Source organism: Sorex araneus, chromosome 4 (assembly GCF_027595985.1).
Source record: "Sorex araneus isolate mSorAra2 chromosome 4, mSorAra2.pri, whole genome shotgun sequence".
NCBI lineage: Eukaryota > Metazoa > Chordata > Mammalia > Eulipotyphla > Soricidae > Sorex > Sorex araneus.
Window position 1 is genome coordinate 35,989,589 of NC_073305.1, and position 17,055 is coordinate 36,006,643.

Below are 17,055 nucleotides of genomic sequence, written 5' to 3' on the forward strand. Positions count from 1 at the left end.
GCTGTGATGCCTTAAACTCCGTTTTTTTTTTCTTTTGGTTTGTTCTTTGGGCCATACCTGGTTATGCTTGGGGCATATTTCTGACTCTGTACTCAAAGATCACTCCTGGCAGGGCTTGGGTTAGGGGGGGTGGTTGCTGGGACTGTATGGGCTGCTGGGGCTTGAACCCAAGTCAGCTACATGCAAGGTGAGTGCCCTACCCACTGTACTCTCTCTCCACTTTCCTTTCCCTGTTGTGTGAAGGTCCTGCTTCCTTGTCATTTGGAGGAGAGGCAGCTTCATGCATGGGCTCCTGACTCCCTGCCCTGATTCAAGCCACCCTTTGATTCATGCTTTGGTCTTCTGGAAGTAAGAGATGCCACACTGCTGGCTCTGTAGGCAGTTCAAACAATACAGGAGTATACAGCTAGTCTGTTTGATAGGCAAGGTGAGTCTATAATCTCAGCTTAAACCATCATTCACAAGGGAAGCTTCTGGAGCTCTTTTTCTTGTGTGTAAATACAGAGAGCGCATGAAGAGGTACATGTGCCATCCTGGGCATGCTGATGTGGAACCTGTATTTTTCCTCCCCAATATGTTGGTGTCCTTCCTTGCTAAAATTGGCTGCTCTTCTGTATCAGTCACTGTATCTGTGCTGATTCCACCAAAAAGTGGAGAGAGTGTCTCCTAAGAGCCACTCTGTTAGCTTCAGGAGGGCTAACTCCAAAGAAGACTTAATTGTTAGCAGGGGGTATTTTGTACCCCGAGAGCCAGGAGGGTGATGTACCTTCGTTCGAAGAGGTAGGTCTGCATACAGGCTACCTGTGTGTGTAGCCGGTGATGGTAGGTGGCAATTACAGAGAAAACTAAAGTTCGTGTGTCTGAGCCTGCTCAGATCAGTTCAATAAGCATTTACACTTTTTTGATGATTGCATAATTTAACTACTGCATAATTAATTACTCATATTGTATAAGTAAATCTTTTCTATAAACATTTAGTCATTTAATAAATTGATAATTTTTAACTATTACCAATACACCATGAAATAATTTTGTTAACATTTAAAATCTCATATTTGTTTTCTTATGATAAATTCCTCAGAGATGAGTACTAGGGAAGACAGGGCTTTAAACTGTCATCAGATGAGAAGTCTTTGAGGTCCAGCTTCTGGTGGAGAGAGGAGAAGTGGGGGAAGAAGAAATATATGAACTTAAAGTGGAATGATCCATTTTTGATTTTATACTAGCCTGTGAGTAGTGGAGGCATTTTCAAAATAGGGAAGTAATTTAGAAATAAGACTTTAATTGCATACATGATTTAAATGCGAATTCTTAGCAGTACTTCTAAAAAGAGTCATTCCTCTGTTCAATAAGAAGCATCATGTGTAACATGCAATATATTTTGTGTTTTTTAGGGGGGCTGGTACCATATCCAGCAGTGTTTAGGGGTCTCCCCTCACCCTCATGGTGCTCAGGGAACTGCACTAAACTAAACTGGGAACCAGACTGGGCCCTCTGCATGCAAAGCATGTAGAGCTATCTTTCCAGCTTCCAAAGCACAATATATTTGATAAAAATCATTCATTCATATGTAGGGTTCCCTGCTGAATTTATCAGGGACAAATTGTTTAATTATGAAGAAAGTACCTTATAATTGGAATAGAGTAAAACAGAGCCCCTGGAAGCAAGTGATTTTATATCCTCCCAGAAAAAGCTGAGTTTCCAGTTGCAATACTGTTATTCAGTAATTGTATATTTTCATGTTGGTCACTTTAAGGGTATCCTGCCTTAGTTTCTGCATTTGCAAAATCTAGATTATTTTCAAGAGGTGCCACAAAGATAATGTAAGGTGCTAAACATGTAAGCCACTTGTATCATATGCTGAAGAAAGTTTATTCTCACACCATACCATGTGGCAGAACCAGACAGAGAAACACAGATTGCTAAATGGCCAAGGGTGCTGAGTGGGTGTTTCTCCTGAGATGGATACAAATGGTCAACATGCTCATGGGAAGATGTCAAACATCTCTGATCATTAGGGAAGTGGAAATCAAGCCACAATGAGATAACATCTTCCTAGTGGTGGGGTGCCCTACTGCCCCCTGACACACATTACACATATAGATACCATGTACATGCATCACACACAGACATACACAAACATGCCACAGAGGCACACACAGACACACACACCACATAGAGATATACACAGGCACACACATATAAACACATACCACACATACAGGCACACACATTTGTATACACAATGTATAGAGACACACATAGACACACAACACACAGAAACAATATGCAGACACCACATGGGCACCTGAAACCATATACCACACACACACACACACACACACATACCACAGATAGAAGCACATACAGAGACACACCACACACAGAGACCTCACATGCACTATACTGCACACACATATATGACATGATGTGAACATGTAGGAAAACTTGAATTTTATAAAATTAGTGGGAATGCAATACTGGTATAGCACTGCGGAAAATAACACAATGGAGCATCAGAATGAAACTGTCCACAGAACTGGCAGAGTATCACAGTGAGTGACTCTCGGGATCCCTGAGACTGTGAAGGAATCTACCTCCAAAACTCAAAAATTAAACGACACAGTCCATCAATCCTGCTCTGGTATATACCTTAAAAACGGAAGGCAGAGGCCTGGACGTGTATCTGTACACCTAAGTCAAGGCCCAGAAAATCCATCTACTATTCACAGTAGCAAGAAGGTGGAATCAACCCAGGGGCCCTGGAGGATGAACAGATGAGCATGGCACACCCACTTGGAGACAGTAATCAATGGACACAGATGCTAGAACAGCGCCACCAAGAACACTGCTAAGTGGAATAAGTCAGTCACAAAACGGCAAATACTGTGGTTTCCCTCTGTCATCTGACAAAAGTGGTGGCTGCCAGTGGGTCGGGGAAGAGAGGGACAGATGAGTTATTATTTAATGGATAGTTTCAGGACATTTGGGGGGCTTCCAAGCAATGCTCAGGGGCTTCACTCCTGGTGAAACACAGACAACCTGGTTGGGAGGCTCCTGGCTCGGTGCCTGGGCCCTGGGATGGGATGCTACCACCCAGCAGAGCTGTGGACCACCAGCCTGTTTGCAGGGTGGGGTGGGGCTCCAGGGCTCCAGTCTGCAGTGCCTGGATGGTGTTAGGGGTATGCAAGGCTCACTCTGGGCCCTTTGAGCGATCTCCCGGGGGGCCCTGGCGCTTTAGTTTTGCAGGGCTGTGGTGACTCCGCCACTGTGTGTGTGTGTGTGTGTGTGTGTGTGTGTGTGTGTGTGTGTGTGTGTGTGTGAACGTGTATACACGATGCCCCTTAGGGCTGGGGAGCCACGACTGCCAAGGGAAACTTGACCTGAGCGAGGGGCCACAAGTTAAAGGCACCTTCAGAGCGGCAGAGTCGGGTCCCAGAGCGTGCCTGCATTTCTAAGCCGCCCCGCGGTGATGCCCAAGCTGCTCTGGCGGAGACCACACCTAGGGGGCCCGGGTGCGGGAGGCCGAGTGAGTGTCTCGCTGGAGGGAGGCTCCGCGCGTCCCAGGGCTGTGGTCCAGGCGGCGCTGCTGCCTCCGCGGCTTCTCTGCGTGCAGGAGCCGCAGGTGGGCAGGTCGGACGCTCGCCCCGCGCCTTCGATCCTCGACTGAGAAGTCGCCAGACGTGCGGAGGGGACCCTGGGGACCCGAGGCGGGTCGGGGCCGGCAGGGGGCGCTCCCGCGCCGCGCACCGCCCCCGCGGCCCCGGCCGCCCACCCCGCGGGCGCGCCTCTCGCCGCCCAGAGCCTCCCGGCCCGGGAGCCGCCGGCTCGGAGCGCGCAGACGTCCCGGCCGCCACCCCGGGGCTCGCCCTTGCTCGCGTCCCCGCGGCCCCCAGCGCTCTCGGGTCCGGCGATCGCCGCGCGGCAGCGAGGAGGAGGAGGGCGGCGGCCGGCGGGCATGGGCGGCCACGCGGCTCCGAGGGGCGCCGGGGGGCTCCGCGCGCTGCTGCTGGCGCTCGTGGCCGCGGTGGCCCCCGCGGGCGCCTACAACTTGGACCCCGCGCGGCCCGTGCGCTTCCAGGGGCCCGCCTCGTCCTTCTTCGGCTACGCGGTGCTGGAGCACGTCCACGACAACACGCGCTGGTGAGTGCCCGCGCCCCGACCCGCCGCCGCCTTTCCGGCCGCGTCCACGCCGGCCGCCCGCGGGGCCCCCCTCGGACGCCTCCGCGGCGCGCAGCCCGGTGCGCGCGGCCCGAGTCGCCCCCCGCGCCACCCCGGGGCGCCCTGGACGCACTTTGGCGGGGAGACACCCTCCTCACTCCACCCCTGGTCTGCGGGAACTTTGGGGGAAACCCCGGCCGCCAGGAACTGCGGGGGGAGAGAAGGGTGTGCGTTCGCGGGGGGGGGCGCACCCCCTTCTCCCTGCCAAGGCCCTTTTTTGGGGGGAACGGGATGCAGTTCCCTGGAGAACGAGCCAAGCGTCCCTGGAGTGTCGCCCTCACTCAGCGCTGCAGCTGAGTGGGACAGCCGGACGGGAGGCGCAAGGGGAGGCTGGCGCGTGTCCCTGCTCTGTCTTCCAGCACGAGAGGGACCGGACAGCCACCGGCTCCCTCCTGGGAGAGCGTCTCCCAGATGAAGTCGTGCCCCAGTGGCCAGAGTCAGTCCGCCCCGGTGGGTTTGAAGCGGTAGTCGCCAGCCGGAGCATCCTTGCTTGAATTAAACCCCCACTCCCGCCCCTCCCCCAAGCTGCGGTGTGTAGACCCAAGGCCTCGGACATTAGGGGCAGGGAGGGGGTTCTGAGACCAGACAGGCCCCTTACCCTTCATTCAGGATGGTTAAGTCAGGAACGTTGCCACCAAGACACCCAGTTCTTAAAGACTGCCTGGGTCTCAAGGGCACTTCCCCGTCACCCACCCCAACTTCCAGCACTGAACAACCGCCAGAAGGAGCAGAGGGTGGGTAGAAGGGCCACTCTGGGCTGGGGGCTGGAGCTATCTGAAGGCGGCTTCATAAGCTCTGTGAGCGGGAAGGACAGGTGTGCGGTCCGGTCCCCAGGGCGTTGGATGGGTTCCTGTGGGCGACCCAGGCCCAGGGAAGTCAAGAACGGAGCTGGCAAGGGAAGACGCCCCTGCCTGTCTGTTTGAGCAGGGCCCGTGCAGGGAAGAAGGGTGTCACTCCTTTCCGGGGAGAACAGAGCCGTCTTGGTTGGTGCCTTTTAATCGGCGCCTCCAGGCTGCAAGTCCTAAGTGCCTTGTCCCCCTGGGTCCTGAGCAAGCTGCTGTGCCACCCCATCTTCTCTGGGGAGCAGTGCTTAGGGGCCCCGGGCCTCTGCTGTCCAGCTGGGCTGGCAGTTCAGTATAGGACCGAGGTACCCGAGACCACTATCAGCGATACTGGGCACCTTCAGAGCCACACTTAGGGCTGCTTGGGGAACCCTGAGGTGTTGGGCATGGAACCACATGAGTTACCTGTGCCCCGACCTCGAACTAACTGCCTCGACCCATCTCTTAAACATTTTAAGAAAAAGTTTTAGGTTCCCACATGGACATTGCTCAGGGGACCATGTGGTGCTGGGATTGAACATCGCCTCGGCCACTTGCACTGTCTCTTGTTCTTCGTGCATGAAGCACATTGTCTTTCCTTTTCTCTGCCACCCTGCCCTAAGTTTGGCTTCATTGTTGCTGAGCTCCGTATTTTCTGTCCTTGTGCTGGATTCATCGATTTCCTATACTTTTCCTCTCCTCTCCCTTTTGCCATCATCTCTAGAGCGCAAATGTTATCTGCAGCAGATTAAACGGCCAGTCCTGGTCCCTATGCCTCCTGGTGCAAGAGACCTTCCAGCCTCCCCTCCAAGTCTGTTTCTCAAGGGCTGAGACTTCCTGTAAAAGTACTGAACCTCGGTCTGGGATCTGCCACTTGCACTCATTGTCTTGACTTAATTCTATAGTCAAAACTTTTGTCTAAATTATTAAAGATATTCACCTCCTGGTTGTTTTTTTTATTATTTGTTTTGATTTTTTGACCACATAAAACCAAAGTGATGTTCAGGGGATACTCCTGGCTCTACCCTCAGGAATTACTCCTGGCGGTGCTTGGGGGACCATACGGACTGCCAGGAATCCAACCTAGGTCAGCACTGCAAGGCAAGTGCCCTACCTGCTGTATTACTGCTTCAGTCCCTGCAGTTTTATTTTTATTTTACGTGTGTGTGTGTGTGTGTGTGTGTGTGTGTGTGTGTGTGTGTGTGGTGCACTGCTTTGAACACAGATGCACACACAGGCCAGGCAGGTGCTCTCTGCTGAGCCTCCACCCCCAGCATTGCCTCCCTCAGCTGATCACATCTGGCCCTGGGGGACTCTGCAGCTGCCCTGACTCTCTCTTCACATTTGGTTCTGGGGACAGTTGACTGACTTAGTGACCAATGGCTGGTCTCTTAACCCAGTCCCTGGGCCCTCCTTGAGGGCATGAAGGTTGTTTCCAATTACTCACAATTATAAACAACAGTGGGGGTAAACATCCTTGGAAGGAAAGCCTTGCGGACATCCTTAATTATTTCCTTTAAGTACATTCCTGGACTTCGAATTGCTGGGTCAGAGCGGAGGGAGGGCTGAAGGCATTTTCTGTGCCAATGCCAAAGTGCCAGTGAAGGTGAAGGTAGGCTTTAGGGAAATGGTTGGTGTGTGCAAGAGCGGGGATAGTCCTTCTGGGCCACGGGTGGAATTTTCACAAATGGGGAACCACAAAAGTAAGGGGTGGGGGGATCAGGGGTCCAGGGCCTCTGGTTCATCGGTGATGTGGGGGAGAGTAGAGCTGAATATCCAGACCACAGAGTCAGCAGGCACCTGGGAACACTTGGTGAGAGACCTTGACACTGGTCGTGGGATCGGTGCTACAACATTATATGTCCAAAACTTAACTATGAAGAACTTTGGAGAAGGAAAGTGTTAATTAAGCTGACCTCTGGGGTCTTTCTGCTTGGGAAGAAATGAGTAGCTCACTCTTGCGTGGCCTGATACACTTGCTGCATGCTGAGATTTTGCGGTGAAGGGTGTTACTGTATGGAAGGGAGCAATGGAGGGAAAGAGACGGGGCCAGGGGCGCCAGGGTGAGCAGAGGCTTTGCAAGAAGCAGGACCAGGTTCGTGGTGTGGAGGCAGCCTGAGTGCAGAGCACCGGCGTCTGTGTGGGGCTTGCTGGTGAACTGAAAGTGTCCAGTCCCATAACTGAGCATTCCTGTCTGATCCTTCAAGCCCAGCTGCCGGGTTGCAGGATGATCGCACTGTGTAGGGATGTGGAGACCTTGTTTGCTAAACTACGAGAACAGAGGCCAGCATCCGTGCTCCGATGGCACGGGACCCGAACTTGGCACCCAGCTTCTTCCCCACACCCCCAGTTCTGGGCCTGCAGCTCCCTCTGTCACTGTGCCCTGGGCAGTGAGGGTTGTCCCAGCCAGGCATACACTGCTATCAATGTCACTTGTATCGTTTGGGCTGCCAACATGCAAGTGACTCAACTTCCTCTTGTCCACTGTCTGCCTGTCCAGAGCTGTCCTCCTGTCCTGCACCGCCACCCTCGGGGCTTCGTGCACCCTTTGAGCGATGGCACGAGGTGCCAGGGAACATGGACAAAGACGATGTCTGTCCCCTTCCCTTAGACCTAGATGGGTTCCTCAGAGACAGCACACATACACTGTAGCAGCCTGTTGTATAAATAAATGCAGCGCAGCCGGTGGCCAACCCCCAGAGTGGTCCCTTTCACACCCTCCCGCCCTCCTTCCTCTCTGCCCCAGACGCCCCCGAGTCCGAGCTGGTGGATGAACTGGCTTCTTCCCTGATGATGAGCTTCCTGCCCCATCTCCCGGGACACATCCAGACCGCTGGGCTCAGACAGAGAGAGAGAGAGCTCCCGGAAATGCAAGACACACTGGCTTTTTGCTTTGTTAAGGTTGTAAGAGCATCATTCAGTGAGAAATAACAGGCGGTTCAGTGCCAAGAACATAGCCTCCTCAATTTGCATTAAGGTTGTGAATTAAAAGCACAGGCTAGACGGTTCTGCATTGCCAATGAATAAAATTTGTTTTATCTGTCTGTAATTCATTTTAAGAATTCAACTCTAGGACTGGGGAGTTGGCTCAAAGGGCAGGCGCTCATGCTCCACACACGATGAAGGTTTGATCCCTGGCACTGCATGCCTCCCCAGCACCACCAGGAGTGACCCATGAGCACTGTGTTAGAAGTAACACCCCACTCCCAGGGATCACAGAGTGTGGTCTACATTGGCCTCCCCACTCCCCCCCAATAGAAACCAACAACAAAAACTGGATTAGATTCTGTACTCTCCTGCCACGTTTTCAGTGCTCAGTGGCTACCTGTAACCAGTGGCTACTGTGTGGACAACATACAATGTTTTCATCACAGAAAGTTCTGGACAGAGCTGGTTTAGAGCAAAGATCAGTATTTTAAAGCTATATAGGGTCTGGAGAGATAGCACAGTGGGTAGCGCACTTTGCTTGTACACAGCTGACCTGGGTTTGATCCTGGGCATCCCATATGGTGTCCTGAGCCCACCAGGAGTGATCCCTGAAGGCAGAACCAGGAGTAACTCCTGAGCACAGCTGGGTATGGCCCCAAAACGAACTCCCCACAAAAGGCTATATAGTGATCAAGAGGTAATAGAAGGGAATTAAAAAAAAACAACCCATTATTGGTCTATTTGAGTATTAAAACAAACAGGGTGAGGGGTGGAGGGTTGTACAGAAACTAAGGCACTTGCCTTGCACGCTGCCTATTCTGGTTTGTTCTGTAACACCACGTCTGGTTCCTCTCAGCACTATGAAGGGTCAGTGCCAAGCACAGAGCATAGTCCCTGAGCACCGCTGGGTGTGGATCACACACCCCCACCCCACAGCCAACCTACCAATCAAATGAGGATGCTGATTAAATCTAGCTGAAAGCAAAGCGGGGGCAGCCACCCAGGCCAGATCTTTCTTTCCATCCATCACACTTTGGAGAGTCTGCTTTGACTTAACAGGGATGGATTCGGGTTGAAAAATCCAGTCAAAGGAGAGAGAGAGACAGAGAGAGAGAATGTGCCTGCCACATAGGTGGGGTTGGGGGGCTGGGGTGGGTGTGGGGAGGGATTCTGGGAACATTGGTGGTAGAGAATGGGCATTGGTGGAGGGATGGGTACTTGATCATTGTATGACTGAAACGTAATTAGGAAAGTTTGTAAGTCTGTAACTGTATCTCACAGTGATTCAAAAGGAAGGAAGGAAGGAAGGAAGGAAGGAAGGAAGGAAGGAAGGAAGGAAGGAAGGAAGGAAGGAAGGGAAGGAGGGAAGGAAGGAGGGAAAAAGGGAGGGAGGAAGGGAGGGAGGAAGAAACTCAGCCTGATGGGTGAGAGGCTGTGATCTTGTGTTTCAGGCAAAACTGGGCTCCCTCTGGGGAAGCGGGAGGGGAGAGAGAGGCCCTTGTGAAAGTAGAAGGCGTTTAGATTCAGGACCCCGGAATTACAGACCCTGTGTGCCTATCCTCCAGGGTTCATATGGGGACACAGCAGTGAGGGTGGCACAGCTTCAGCTGCCCTCCCGCCCTACCAGCCCTTATGTGCCATGCTCCATGGCAGCAACTAAGAGCTCCTCTTCCTGCTTGGGATTTTCTGCCCTTTTAAGCCTCAGTTCTGCTTCTTGCTGGCCCTGTGAAGCCATCCTTCAAGCTCTCAGGGAGCCCGGAAAGCCTTTCTTGGGGCTCCTGAGGGTGTTTGCCTGGAGATGTGGGGAACCGGGTGAGGGTGCTGTTTCCTGAGCTGGTGCTGAACGCAGGCTGGGGCAGAGGCAACTGGCTTGCCCAGGGGAGAAGCTTCCAGAACAAGAAGGTCTCGACTCTTCTCAGACAGTCCCCGACTTTTTGGAGTGGGAGGGACGAGTGGAGGGCCCCGCACCCCCCACCACACCCAGGAAATTGTCTCTTCATAACCCCTTCCTGCTGTCTGCCCTGCTCTTAGAAATCATCGGCTCTCTAGGGAGTAACATGCAACTTTAACAAATTGAAATGGGCAGGAGTTAAGGCACTTGCCTTGCATGCAGCTGACTGTGGTTTGACCCTGGCACCACATGGTCCCCGGAGCAGTGCTCGAGACAGCCCCAGAGGCCCCGAGCACTGCTGGGCTTGAGCACCTTTCCCTCCCCCCCCCCCCCCCCACACACACTTTGCAGGCCCGGTTGCCTGAGGATCCTGGGGAGGCACCTCTGGGCTCTCTGAGCATCGCTAGGGAGATGCCCCCTCCACTCAAAAGACAAACACACTTGTACTAGAAATCCAGGGCTGCACCTGGGGCTTAGCAGTCATGCTTTTGCCTCACATGAGTGAGGTCCGGGTTCCATCTGCGGCACTCTCAGAAACAGAATTGAAATCAGGTATTCCAGGAGATCGTAATGGGGGTGCTTTCCCGGGCTGAGTGCTCTTCAGCTGGGGCAGCCTGGTGGGTGAGAGCCCCCTGGCTCAGGGTGCGGGGTGGGGCGTCCCACCTCAGGCCTTGTCCGAGGCCTACCTTCACCTTTGACACCCTGCACACTGGTGATACGCTCGCGTCCCATGAATGTCTGTTCCCAAGGGAGCAACGACACAGGGGTTGTGCAATACACTTGCTGGAGGGGTAGGTCAGAAGGCAGATTATGGGGGAACAAGGGAGTGCCGGAAGCAGACTGGCCTGGGCGAGCACTGTCTGAGTGAGCCCAGTAGGCAGCTGGGGCGGGAGTGGCTGTTGTCACCCCCTTAGGATTAGCCTCTGTGGAGTCAGGGTCTGTGCTGGTGGTGGCCTCGGCAGGGCTGTAGCTGGGCTGTTCCCTGCAGCCCTCAATGCAGCTAGCTGCTGGAGGCAGTGGCCACGCGTGGCTGCATTTGGGAGTGGCAGTTAGGAAGATCTCTGCATCTGGGATCCTCCGTGCAGGTCGCATTCGGCTTCTGGGCCTTTGAAACTGGGCCAGAGGCTGAACCTGGAGCATTTTTGCAGCTGTGACCATGGGGCGTCTCTGCCTGTCACCACCCCCCAGCAGTTGATGCGCTGTCGACTAGAGGGAGCAGCGAGACCTCCTCCTGGTACCTTGAGAACCACAAATCCTTTAAGCCAAGTGGATTTGGCGACCCACCAAGGCAGAATAAAATGCTTTATCATGACCTTCCCTTTTGACAAAGGGAAACTCAGCAAGCGAAAGTGAAATCCAAGAGTGGGAAAGAAATTGAGCCTTTGGTACCCCAGACCCACTTGACCCTCCATCTCTGCTCTTGGGGAGAACAAAGAACTGATCTTCCTGCAGCAGCAACAACAGCCACAGCGGGTGACCCTTCCCGCCTGCCTGCTCCCTGCCGCTCTCTCACGGTCTACCTGCTGCTGCTTCTGTCCCAGCACAGTTCCTGCTGGCGCCCTGGAGCGCCTCTCACCAAGGAGGGCACAGGTGCTATTCGCCCTGTGATAGTGGTGATAGTGGTGGGACTGATATGAAATCTCGTCTGCTCGTGAGGCGCCTGTTGGAAGATTCTGCCCCGCCCTTGTGTTGGAAAGGTGTTAGAAAGATAGGAACAGTCACACCCTGTGCGGTGCCCTTTGAAGAAGCACCACGCTTTCCAGAGGCGTGTGATCATGGAGTGGTCAGGGACCCCATGATTCTACTGAGCCCATTTGTAGAATCTGCTCTACGAACACCCTGCCTGCCTGAGGCTGACACAGATGTGTGCTAAGGGAAGATGGTGCCTTCTGGAATGTTCTGTGTGATTCCATCCTACCCTCCTGGGCGGCCTTTGTTACCATGTTCTCCAACCCCTTGCTCTACTAAGAAGCCTTGGATTTCCCCACTTAATGTTAAAGCTGGCCAGAGAGATAATACATGGCGAATGCACGTGCCTTGCTGGCCTGATTAGAACTGGCTGGCCAGAGTTCTTTCTCACATGTACCTCACATGTATTCTGAGCACCGCCAGAAGTGATCCTCGAGCACAGAGCTGGGGTAAGTCCAGAGTACTGCTGGGTGTGGCCCCCAAACAAGCAAAGGGAGCTCTGTTTAAGGAAGTTTTCAGGACAGCCAGTGTTTAGGACGCAGCTGCGACTCCATTTAACTTCCTCGCGTCAGACTTTTTGCCCCAGTGGGTTAATGTTAGGCAGAAGAGGGTGACTCCTGTCTCCCCAGGCCTGAACCTAAAATGACCTGAGTGACCTCTCTTGGCCATTCCCCCGTGGGGTATGTGTGTGTGTGTGTGTGTGTGTGTGTGTGTGTGTGTGTGTGTGTGTGTAGACATCCAGAAGTTTCTCCCTCCACTTCCTCTCTGTCTCATATTAGAGCACTGCTTCCTATGCACCCCCAGCGTGGCTGTGTGCAGGGCACACCTGTAGGCTGGGCATCAGAGGACGGCGAGAAGCTCATGGCACCACCTCTTCTCGTCCATACGGACCCCAGAGTGGAAGTTGTAGACTGTTTGTGGTTTTCCTTTGTGCCGCCTTTGCTGAAGCCCCGATCCTGCAGCAACCACCACATCTGTGATTTCTGTGCCACCAAAGGAAACTGGCCACCTGTGCAAGGGCATGGCGGCCAAGAGGGGGGCTCGGATGCTTGTGAGGAGTGGAGTCCGCCGAGATCTTGGCAGCTTTCCCGGGTGGTTTCAGTGTTGATTCTTGCTTCTGTGGAAGTTCTAGGTTTCTTCCTCCTTCTGTTGTTGGAGGCATGAAAAGAGATACCTGTACAGCTGAGAACTCAGATGCGACACCCCTTGGTGCTTGCGCATTGTTAATTCCATTGTGACTTTGAGCTGCAAACTTAGGCTCCCCCTCACTTAGAGCCCTCAGACTCTAGATGCTATTTTTGCTTTCAGTACATTCATTGATCAAAATGAGAGTTCCCAGGCCTGGGAGCTACTACAGATATAGTGTAAAGCGCACGCCCTGCCCAAGCCTGATCTCAGAGTTGCACAAAACCTCCCCCACTCCCACTCCCCACTCCAGTATTGCCAGGTGCCACCTTGGAGGCCCCCAAGCCCTGCTGGGGTGGCCCTGATGGTCCCAGCACCACAGGGCCTGAGCAGCACCACATCCTCAGGCCTTAGTACTGACTGTCAGGCTAATGGGCCAAGTGTCACCGGGAGTGACCTCTGCGCCTCTGAGCACCACTTGGGAGGCGCCCCACGCCCCAGAGAGAATTAGAGTGCAAATGCAATACAGAAATTACCCAGCTCTTCTTACACAAGACCTGTGAAGTGTGGTTGCATTATAGGCAGCTGCATTTTGCCATGTGCATTTATGCCCTGTCTGCTTTATCTGCAAGGGTGTGGACCCCAGGGTTGGGCACCCCCTCTCAGCAGGAGGGAGGCCACGCCCCCGCCAGGTGGAGCGGCCACCCTAGGCTCTGGATACTCTGGGCGGTCGGGCTCACCTTCTGAGGGGGCAGTGAGGGTGTCCGCCAAAAGAAACACTCTCTTCTTCTTAGAGAGAAAAAAATTTTTTTTGAAAGCTTTTATTAGCTATTAGATTTATTTTTTTCTTCTTCTTTTTTAAAATTTTATTGAATCACCATGAGATAGTTAAAAGCTTTCATGTTTGGGTTACAATCTCACAATGATCAAACACCCATCCCTCCACAGTGCACATTCCCTACCACCAATATCCTGGGTATACCCCCCCTTTCTCACCCTCCCCCTGCCTCCATGGCAGACAATATTCCCCATACTCTCTCTCTACTTTTGGCCATTATGACTTGCAACACAGACACTGAGAGGTCATCATGTTTGGTCCATTATCTACTTTTGGCATGCATCTCCCATCCCAACTGGTTCCTCCAGCCATCATTTTCTTAGTGATCCCTTCTCTATTCCATCTGCCTTCTCCCCTCCGCTCATGAAGCAGGCTTCCAGCTATGGGGCAATCCCCCTGGCCCTTGTATCTACTGTCCTTGGGTGTCAGCCTCATGTGATGTTATTCTTAGAGAAAAAAATTGATCTCGACCCGGAGCCAGCAGGGCTCTCCCCAGCTCCCCTCGCTTGTAGATTCAAGGCTCACGCGCTGTTCTTGGCTGGGGAGGCCAGGATGGGCCCTGGGCCAGGCCTCCACTGCAGCTATGTCTTGGTGCATGCGCTGAGGTCTGAGGCCCTGGCTGGCACTGCGGCCTCAGTGCGCCCTTCACTACCCCGCAGGGGCAGGGAGGGTTTAGGGGCATCCCAGGTGGGACCGTGCCCCGGCCTGTGCTTCCTTGTGGCTGGGTGTTCTGTCCCGCAGGTTACCCTGTGACACAGCTCTTGCAGGGCTTTTACTGCAGTGCAGTGGCAGAGAGTGAAGGGAACTGCTGGTGCTTGCTGACACTTCCTGTGCCCAGGTGCCGTGCTCAGTCACTCCGATGTGTGATGGGAGCACTGACTGCAGATGCCAAACTCAAGGTTACACTCCAAAGAGGTGGCAGAGGGTGACCAGAGCTCAGGTGGTTTTCTCAGCCAAGCTGATCCCCTGATCCCCCTGCCAGTCTCTAAGGGATCAGGTCTCCAAGGTCAAAGGGCCCCTGAAGCTTTGGGGGAGCATTTCCCTCTTTCTTGGCCTTGGTGAAGGAAGGAGGACACTAGCCCCCTCTCATAAGTCAGACCATCCCGGGGCACGGGCCCCTAGCCCCCATGTCTTTTGCTGTCTGAGGCTTCTTTTGGCGCCTCCCCATCATTCTGGGTGGTGTAAGCAGGGCCTGGGGCATCGTCTTTGTTTTAGAGATGAGGAAAGGCTGGTCCTGAGGGGTCAGGGTACATGCCCAAGGTCTCTTGGCTTGGAAGAGCTGGTACACATTTCCGAGCTATTTCATCCACCCCTCATCTGCCTCTTCCCTGGCATGCTCTCTGTTAAAAAGCTTGTGGTGCTCAGGGCAGGAGAGATAGTATGGCGAGTGGGGCATTTGCTTGGAAAGACCTGTACCAAGTACCATCAAGATGCCTTATAGACATCATTATTCTTACGCCTGACAGATCCCTGATTTGGTATGTTTCATGACTCCCATTTTATTTAAAAAATTTTTCCCCTCTTATACCATGGTTTACAAAATCGTTCATGATTCATTTGTTACAGGCATTCAATATCCCAACACAATCCCAGTCACCTTCCCTTCACCATTTCCTAACGCGCCTACCCCCAAGCCTTCCCCCTTGTGGCACAGAAGAATTTATTTTATATCACTGGGTTGAGCCCAGGAATGGTTGGTGGGCTGCAGAGGTGCCGTCGGTGTTCCCAGTTCTCTTTCGTGCTTCTGCTTGGTGGCTCTCTTTCCCCTAGCCATGGGAGTGCTGCATAACAAACCACCGGGAACTCAGAGGCTTAAGCCAGAGACCGTTTGTTGGCTGTGATTCTGTGAATGGGACTGTAGACTGGGCTCAGCTGGATGGCGCTTCTGGTCTCAGCTGGGCTCTCTCATGGATCTGTGTCTAACTTCTGGGGTTGGCAGCTGACGTAGAAGGAGTTTAGCTGGCTTGGCTCATCCCTATGTATGTATGTCTCTTGTCGCCCATCAACGTGGCCTTATACAAACTCTAAGCAGAACTGGGTGCTGAGTCTTTGGACTGATAACTGGCACCCTACCATTTCGTGGAAAAACCTCCTCCGTATCAAGTACCATCAAGGTGCTTTAAAGACATCATCATTCTTACATCTGAAAGAACCCTGATTTGGTATGTTTTTTGACTCCCACTTTTTAAAAATTTTCCTCTTTACTCATATACTATGTTTCACAAAGTTGTTCATGATACATTTGTTACAGGCATCTAAATATCCCAAGAGGATCCCATCATCTTCTCTCCACCATTGTCCCATTTTCCTAACCCTCCGCCCCCAAGCCTTCCCCCTTGCAGGCACAAAATGATTTATTTTATATTTCTTGTTACAACTAAATAGCTAAGGCAGTTATCAAAAAATATTTTAGTTAAAGGAAGTTAGTGAAAATAGTTTTATCTCAGCATGAGGATGTTAAGTCCCTGCCTGAGGGTTTACTAAGCTGTTGTTGCTAGTTGAGCCTTCTGTGTTAATGTTTTTGTTTATTGAACTAAGTTGGCTTCTATGTTACTTTCCCATGAATCTGGTTTGTTCCTATTGGGATGTCAGTACTGCAGGGTTTGGAGGTGTCATGTGGCTGCAGATGCAGCTGCATACTCCAGAGACAACAGAATATTTAACCGGGCAATGACTTACACAACTACTTACATGGCAGTGGTTGTGCAGTGTGGGCCAGGGCTTCTGAGGAGAGAATACCCACTCCCACTCCGAGAACACCCCAGAATTCCCAGCTTGGTGACCAGTGTACCTGGAATTTTCAGCAGATTGGCGTCTCTGCAGAGCTCAGTGAGGCGGTGGAATAATCCCTATTTTAAAGGGAGGAAAATTGAGGCTCAGAGAGCTTGAGAAACTGGTCTGTGGACTCACAGCCTATCATGGTGGAAGCAGGACTTTTAGTCACTTGTTGCCTCTGTGTTTCTAACACAACAGGTCCCTGACCAACTTGCCCTCAAAGCTTAGAATTCAGCTGGAGCTTTCAATGGCTAACTCTATTAAAGTAAAAAAAAAATCACACACAAACAAACCAAAAAGCCACAGCTTAAGCACCTGGAGACTCAGCAAAGAGGCCTCTCTAAGGATGTCAAGAGGAATGGCTCCGAGACTCCAGACTGTCCTTCTGTGGGACCAAGGGGCCCCGTGTACCCTGGCTCTCCCTCTGCTCAAGTGTGGGCTATACTTCCCCCCTCAGTAAAGGATGTGGAGCAATTCCTGGGGTTTCTCTGCGGTGTAGTGGACACACAGGGATTGAATTCGGCTCATGAAACTGAAACGTGGGTCCCTGGGGGAAGCTTTGGTGTTGGGGATCAAATGCATGGAAAAAACCCTAATGGGTTTAAGGTTTTAAATCCCCAGTTGCTGTCCTGTAATTGCGCCCTGTGGGATCTCTGCTGCGGCCTTTGTGGGCAGGGAGCGAGCCTGCAGACAGGGTCAGCTCTCAGCTTCCCCTGGGAGGCAGCTGTGGCTCAAGCCTCCTTCTCACTTGCACTCCGGGGAGCAGC

At 52.7% G+C, this 17,055-nt stretch overlaps 1 protein-coding gene across 1 annotated transcript in view; it reads left to right on the plus strand.

Annotated features, from left to right (window-relative positions):
* Positions 1-3,862: 3,862 nt before the first annotated feature.
* ITGA9 (integrin subunit alpha 9) overlaps positions 3,863-17,055 on the plus strand; it is a 327,700-nt gene continuing 314,507 nt past the window's right edge. Inside the window, exon 1 of the mRNA XM_055137107.1 lies at positions 3,863-4,143. Coding sequence (XP_054993082.1) covers positions 3,959-4,143 — 185 coding nt within the window. The 5' untranslated portion in view covers positions 3,863-3,958. The remainder of the gene's footprint in view (positions 4,144-17,055) is intronic.